The sequence below is a fragment of the Nannospalax galili genome, unplaced genomic scaffold (genome assembly GCF_000622305.1).
Source record: "Nannospalax galili isolate Female #2095 unplaced genomic scaffold, S.galili_v1.0 scaffold741, whole genome shotgun sequence".
Lineage (NCBI taxonomy): Eukaryota > Metazoa > Chordata > Mammalia > Rodentia > Spalacidae > Nannospalax > Nannospalax galili.
Window position 1 is genome coordinate 2,110,862 of NW_008346093.1, and position 7,624 is coordinate 2,118,485.

Genomic DNA, 7,624 nt, shown 5'->3' on the forward strand with positions numbered 1-7,624 from the left:
GATTAAAGGGGAGAAAATAGCGATAACTAACTGCTTAAAGATTTTCCAGTATTGGATCAAGTTGGCTGCTCCAAGTATCACTTTATCTGAACACTAATCCTATTCTTGCCATTGTATGAGATCAGAAAAGTGTAACCTTTCTATGCCTCTGTATTCTTATGAGTAAAAAAGTGGGTGATACAGACCCCATGGGTTCTTTTGAGCATTAAATACAATGAATAAAATAAACGAGTTAGAACAATGCCTTGCATCTAAAGAGGCTCAAAATATGTGGTCTAATGTTATTAGATTTCTGCTACTACGAGGTCAGCAAGATGCTCAGGATAAACAGTTTGTTTCAAAGACAAAACCAAAACTAAGGTAGGCAATGTGGAAACAATGAAACCGAATCGGGCATTGCTTTTTTCAAATGTAACTGACACGCCCATCACTTGTGTTGGATCCGCCCAGTCCTCATTAAATATGGCTGCTAGGCGGGGCCGCCCTACTGCGGTTGCGCACAATGAAACTCCTCCCAGCATCTGCTCTTGGGCTGGTGTCCGGCTCCCGGGCTGGGCCGAGGTGCCTGGTGAGGGCCCTCGGTGGCGCGCACGCGCAGATGCCGGCTGGGCTGAGCTGCTACTCGGAGGCGCCTGTCACATGAGCCGTGCGCCCGCTCTGCTCCCCCTCCTCCTGGCTGGGCTGTGTGAATGAAGCTCTGCTGGCTACGTGGGGCGCTAGCTCAATTCGGAGTGTGGAACGCAAGAGCAGATCCAGCGCGTGCCCACCGCGGGTGGACGTTGGCTGCACCGCCCTTGACCTCGGTGACAGGTAAAGGCAAATGGGGTGTCCCTTCCCCAACAGATCCTTCGCGGGCCGCCGGCTTCAGGCGCACCCTCGGGGGCACCCCCTGGGCTCAGCGACCCGGAGAGAGTGCTCCCCTGCTGCTTGGCCCCCGGAGCTGGGGTTCCCTGGCTGGCCGCCGACCGCCCCCGGAGGAGGTGGACAGGCTGGTTCCAGCCAGCACCGGGCGGCATCTTCCCGAGAGCCCAGCCCTGTTCTGGAGCCGCGATCCCAAGGCTGCAGAGCGAAGTTCTTTGCTGAGTGGCGCCAAGCCCGCCCAGCTTTGAAATTGGGGAGCTTAGCTGCCAGCGTCCCGGCTACAGCACTGGGCTAGAGGGGCGTTCGCTGGGAAAGCGCAGCGAGGCCCGCTTCTTCTCGCTCCAGCCTTGGACCTGCCACACGTTTCTAGTGGGTCTTAGTGATCTAGTCCAGGCTCCCTTGGAAAAAAAGTTGCTGTGCATTTTTCCTTCTGGCACTTAACGCGCGTAGCTGCTTCCTAGACTTTTGTGCCCTGCACTTGAGCGCCAGTAAGAACGTTAGAAGCTTTACCTTGGCTTTGACGTACATTTGCCTTTATGAACATTTCAGAGCAAATCAGTTCCCCAGAGTTCCGAGTTGTAAACGCATGTTGGTGTGATAACGTCAGTGGAAGCTGCACGGAGTAAATAAGGGAAACCCAGGAGTGGGAGCCTTAAAAACTAGTAAGAATCCACTTTACATACACTTCATGCATTTATTCCTTGGGTTGAACTTCAGAGCTGTTAAATGTCGCCTTGTCCCAGGACGCCCCATCAGTACTTCTTAACTGTAAACGAAATAGGAGAAGGGGGGATGGGGAAGCAAACTAAAATAAATTGTTAATTTGTGCCATGTTTCAGATAAGTCATCAGAGCATTCTTTCCTGGTGAATTTATCCTGGGAGTCTCTTAAGTTCCAAGTCCTCTTTTTCTTGGACTTTGCGAGCCTCTCCTTATCCAAAACCTAGTCCTTTCTCTATTGGTGTTTTTGGGACATTAGCCTTTTTGTTCTTTAAAGAAAAAAAGTCATTAAAGAGACACAACATCATTCTCAAGCACTTAGTGTGAGCCTTCAGCATTTGGGCTTCTTCACCTTTTCCACTTCAGAGGTGGAGGTGTTGATTATATAAAAACAGTGGAAATAGAAATCCACTTTGGTCAAAGAAGACGAGGACCTTTTTTTCTGAGAAAATACAGATTAGCTTGTATGCCAAATAAGGAAGACACATTATTAAAAACTTGTTTAAGTGGGCCGAGTGTTTAATATATTAAACTTCCAAATCAAACTAAGCACAGTAGTCACACTTATTTTTTCCTCCCATTCCTAGCTCCTTTCACATACTTGCAAATAGGATTGTCATGAGTCCAAATTTGAAGATTAAAATTTTTTTTTTATTATTACTGGGGTGTGTGTGTGTGTGTGTGTATGTGTATGTGTGTATGCGCACATGCACACGTGCGAACTTGTCCACCTTTAAGCGGGTTCCAGGGATCAAGCTCAGGCCAAGCTTGGGCAGCAAGCTCTTTTTACCCACTGAACCATCTTCCCAGCCCTGAATTTGAAAATTGAACACTGAGAATTAGCTGAATTAATTTGACTATACTTAAACTAGTATTCTAGTTGTACATTTTTCTTTGTCCTTGATTCTCCCATTATAAAAGCAATATAATGTGTTCACTATAGGAAATTTGCAAAGTGATGAATGTATAATAAAGTGGAAAGGAAGCACCTCTTTATTTGTGTGCAAGATCTATTTAAAAAAACTTTGTCCACAAAATTTGCTGTCTTTTCTACTGATTTCTTCGTGGAACATCAGTACTTTAGGGGTACAGGATAGGATTCATTTCCCAGAGCACAGAACTTTAAGATAGGAAACACACAATGGTTATCTCAATTTATCTCAACCAACCACTCATCCTTTGAGATGCCGAATTCCTTTTACTGAAGCGCCAGTGATTCATACAGAATCCTACAGCACCGAGTGACAGTATTAACTGACTTTAGATCTCTCCACTTCTTTTTCTTCTGCTGCTTAGGGGGAAACGTGACACTGCTAATGTATGTGTATCTTTGAAAAGAGAGCTGGGGGGGGCAGGCAGTAATTTTCAAGCATTTGAATTTTTGTTTTCATTTTAGATACTCATTTTTCTGTTTATATTTTCAGGTTTGGGGCTTTAGCTTCTTGCAGAAACTAGGACCACGCAGTTGCATTTCCATCTACATTCTCATCTAAGACTCCCATCAAAAGAAGGGGGGCTCTGGGAAGCTCTGAGCCTGTGACCCCATCGTGGAAGAAGATAGGTTTAAGATGGCCATGTGGCAGGGTAAGAAATTAGCACTTATTTCTCTAACTAGGTTTTCCTCCTGCTGTTGTCCACCCCCACCCAACTCCCCAAGTCCATGGCAAGCAGCCAGCTGTTTCTTTAATTTAACTCTTTCTTTGCAAGCACAAAGTATATTCATTTAAGAGAAGCTGCTGTTAGCTAGAATTTCAAATGATTTTCATCTGTATGGAAAATGTTATGCCTGAAACATTTAAAAGAACTTCCTTCATTTAAGCGTGTGTTCATGGGGGTTATATGTGAGAAAATGATATTTTTTCCTATTTATGTTTTTCATTCCTTTCAAGAAAACTTGTATTATAAAAGCCTCAAAAGTAGAGGAGACATGTTGCCACCTCTGCAGACTTTCTTGGTATTTCAGCAGTTTGAAAAGGCTTATTGAATGTTGTATTTATAATTGGTGCTAGAAGGAAAATGTCCATTTTAATATTAGAAAGATTGCTTTGGCAGCAGTGCCAAGGTGAGTTGGTGCTGCAGACAGTGAAAGCCTGGACTCACGTTCAGAAGGTTTCTTGAATAGGGATTTAGGGGAAAGAGGGTGTGGGTCCGAGAAGAAGCAGGGATAGTGAGGTTACAGAAAACAGAATGAGTTCTAGAACGTTTTGTGACTGGACACAAGAAGAACTGAGCCTGGACTGACAGCTAATTTGGGTGTGGGGGCTAGTGCTCTGAGATGGGAAATATGAGAGGTGGCTGAAGGGGATGGTCAAAGCTAGTGCACTGAATGTTTGACATGCTTGGGTTGAGATTCCCTTGTGCTGTCAGGTCGATGTTTCAGAGGCACTTTTGAAAAAGTATGGAACTGGAGTGTGTGCAGGTGGGGCTCTACTTTTATTCCTGGTGATGCATATGAAGTTTTTGTTTTTCATCTGTATTCATGATTATAAGCTACCCTGGCTGGGCATGGTGGCACATGCCTTTAATCCCAGCACTGGGGAGGCAGAGGCAGGCGGATCTTTGTGGGGTTAAGGCCAGCCTGGTCTACTTAGGGAGTTCCAGGCCAGCTGGGGCTACAGGGAGACCCTGTCTCAAATAGACCAATATATATATATATGCTACCTGAGAGCCAACTGCAACAATGTTTCAGCTGAGGAAGTCCATTTCTTGTGAATCTGTGAGTTTTTATCACATACAAACTTTTTTATTTTTGTTTTTAGTGGGGTTAAGGATTGTGTTCTTCAGGAGAATTTCAGAATCTTCAGAGGTATATGGGAATCTTATGATGATCACAGGGGAGGGCAGGTTTAAGAAATGATTGAAAAATACTACTGAACTTTGTGACCCACGAAAGCTTAAGGGCTACTTAGATGGAATAGAGTGAAATAGCTTGAATACCTATGAATATTCAGCAGGTAGGTTTGTCTGTGGTCTAATGTATCTTTTAAAAATGTTTCATTGTATTATGATTTAAAACATATACATTCAGAAATTTAAGAACAGTTTCAATATGGGGGTGGGATTGTCAGTTTAAAAGTGCTTTTTGAAATAGGATTTGGCATGCTGGCTTTGACTCACATAATGGACTTTTATCAAGAGCAGTTTAGGGCTGGTGAGATAGCTTAGTGGGTAAAGGTGTTTACCACCAATCCTGACAATCTGAATTGTTCTATGCCTGGAACTCCACATGATGGAAGGAGAGAAGGGACTCCTGTAAGTTGTCCTTTGACCTACACACACACACACACACACACACACACACACACACACACAAATAAAGAAATGTATGTAATGAAAACGAGCAGGTTAAATATTCTCACTTAAATCCCGAGACATTTTTTTCATTCAACAAATGGAATACAGATGTGAGTAAAGTGCAGAAGCTTGGAGAGTTCCTCATGACCTGGGAAAGACAGACATATGAATAAACTGTCACATTAAATAAGTCTTACAATAAGAAGAGGTACAAAATGGGATGGAAGCCCAGAGAAAAGCATGATGAACTTTGAGGTTGGAGCTGCTCTAGAAATGGGTAGGAGTTGTCCAGTTAGGCAAATGAGAGAATTACATTGTAGACAGATGGAGCAGCACTGTTTGGAAACTTCCAGTTTGCTTTGTTTGCCTGGTGTGAGATGAAGCAGGGAAGGTAGTTGGAGGCCAGGAAATAAAGAAGCTTATATGTTCTAGGAAGGGTTTTACATGTTATCCCAGAGCCAGAGATTCTAAACAGGGAAGTAACATAAGCAGATTTTATTTTAGAAAATGTATTAATTGTTAATGATTATTTATCTGACAGTAAAAATATTTATGCTTAACAATTATTAATAAAAATGTCATATTTTCTTAATAATATATCTTATAAGCTTAGGCCCTGAAATGTGATTTGCTTAATATGACTTTGATGTTAAACCTCATTTTTTAATCATTTGTGAAGAGAGAAGGGTTCTACATAAGTTAGCACATTGGATCACTGTGGTTTACCTACTATTTTGGGCAACTTTTGAACGGAAAAGCATAACACAATGATAGTTCCAAGGGCAATGTGATATAACAGTTACCCATATAGGTCTGGATTGAATTCTTTGTTTTGTCACTTTGTAGCCAGCCATTTAACCCCCATATGACTCAGTTTCTTCCTTTGTAAAATGAGAATGGAGCCGGGTGTGGTGGCACACGCCTTTAGTCTCAGCACTTGGGAGGCAGGAAGATCTCTGTGAGTTCAAGGCCATCCTGGTCTACATAGTGAGTTCCAGGACAGCTGGGGCTACAGGGAGACCCTGACTCAAAAAAAAAAAGAAGACAAGAGAGAGAGAGAGAGAGAGAGAGAGAGAGAGAGAGAGAGAATAGAATTCGTCTTACATGGCTGTGAAGATGTATTGAATTACTATATGCATAACACCTAAACTTAGTACTCTATAAATGTGTGCCTGTATTATAACCAAGACACTTAGAATATTTTGTATGTAAAGGTACTCATAATTTAGCAATAGCTATTACTGCTACTACCACCTCCATCACTATTGTCTTGCTTTAGTTTGGATGACACCAGAGCTTTGTTCTGCAGAGGCCAATTTCAGATTGTTTGTGGAAGCCCTGGCTTTTGGTTGTCTGTGGGTCTTTAACTAGAGGTTTATATCTGAGGAACTTCTTAGAAAGCGTGTAACGCAGTCCTATAGGCTTAGCAACATGCCAAAGATAGTAGGTGAACCTGTGATAATACTAAAACCCAGGTCTCCTGATGCTCTATTCCAATGGTCTTTACATGTGCTTATGGAAGAGGGAATGTGTGGGGCTGTCCTCAACTCAAGGAAGTGTCAGCATCAGTTTTTGGAGGAACTGGAGAAATTATAAGTGTGAAAAAACACTTATTTCCTTGGTTTCTTGGGTCACTGCTGTCTGGTTCCCCCATGAGACTTATCAAATTCTCATCAGAATTCCTACACCTCTTCAACATAGCCAATATTATTTTGACCTCACCTGATGTAACCTAATACGTATTCTGGATACTTTAAATAGCATGCAGGATGTATTTTGATATTTTTGATAATTGAAGGTCAGCATTTATAACATCAGTTTATTGGTCTAATGGTCAAGAGAACATTAAAGAGAGGACTACCCAGTTTAAGGTTATAAAGAGGCTTGTATTATTTATAGAATTAGCATTTATTGAAGGCAGGTTGTATGATGCTCAGTCTGCTGGGCCCAAAGCTGTGGTCAAGGAAAAGAGCTATAGACTCTGGTCTCCTGGAATTTATCAACTAGGATAAAGGTAACATTTCAGATTAATGAAATGGTTTATTTAACAAATATGCTGAATTAATATGGAAAACGTGACATCAACATAGATTCAGAAGGATTAAAATAGTGTTTATGGCTTCCCTGGGCCTGCAGGAACCACAGCAGGCCTCTCTCCTACCCCCAGGCCTCTCTCCAGAGTAAGTCCATTGTGCCCTCCACGCCTTGACTCCCCCAGCCTCATTCACCCTCCCATCTCCACCGCTGTTCTCTCCTCCAAGTTTGGGCCCTGCCCCATTTCTTGTCTTGGGGCCCCAGACACCTGGGGAACCAGTACTGCTTCCTGATCCTTTTCATCCAGACCAACCATCCAGTGCCTTCTCTGGGCCCCAGGAGCATTGCTTCTGGGTCTGATCCCGCCCTTAACTCCCTCTGCTTCCCTGGGCCTGCACCACCCTCCAGCCTCTTTCTGACACTCTACCTTTCCTCTTCCTGATCCTTTGCATCCAGACCAATCTGGCTCCTCAGTGTAGTCCCCAGGAGGCCTTGGGGCCTCTTCCCGCCCCATCTGCCTTTGCATCTCTCAGTGGCACAGCCACCAGCTGCCCTACACCAGCATCTTTCCTGGGCCAGGCTCCCAGGCCAGTCCAACAGTCCAACCTCCAAATTCCTGAGGCCAAGATCATTCCTGGAGGGATCCAGACCTTAGGAGAAAGCCTGAAAACATCTGACCCTCACCTGAATTGGGCCTCTGTGGGAACTCCTGAAGA

The 7,624-nt window shown here is 43.6% G+C and overlaps 1 protein-coding gene across 2 annotated transcripts in view; it reads left to right on the forward strand.

The window, feature by feature from the left end:
• The first annotated feature begins 563 nt into the window (after positions 1-563).
• Clcn5 (chloride voltage-gated channel 5) overlaps positions 564-7,624 on the forward strand; it is a 218,592-nt gene continuing 211,531 nt past the window's right edge. Inside the window, exons 1-3 of one of the 2 annotated variants that reach the window (XM_029568035.1) lie at positions 564-810; positions 1,411-1,523; positions 3,005-3,164. In XM_029568035.1, coding sequence (XP_029423895.1) covers positions 3,149-3,164 — 16 coding nt within the window. In that variant the 5' untranslated portion in view covers positions 564-810; positions 1,411-1,523; positions 3,005-3,148. The remainder of the gene's footprint in view (positions 811-1,410; positions 1,524-3,004; positions 3,165-7,624) is intronic. The other variant, XM_008842603.3, reaches the window with a different exon arrangement.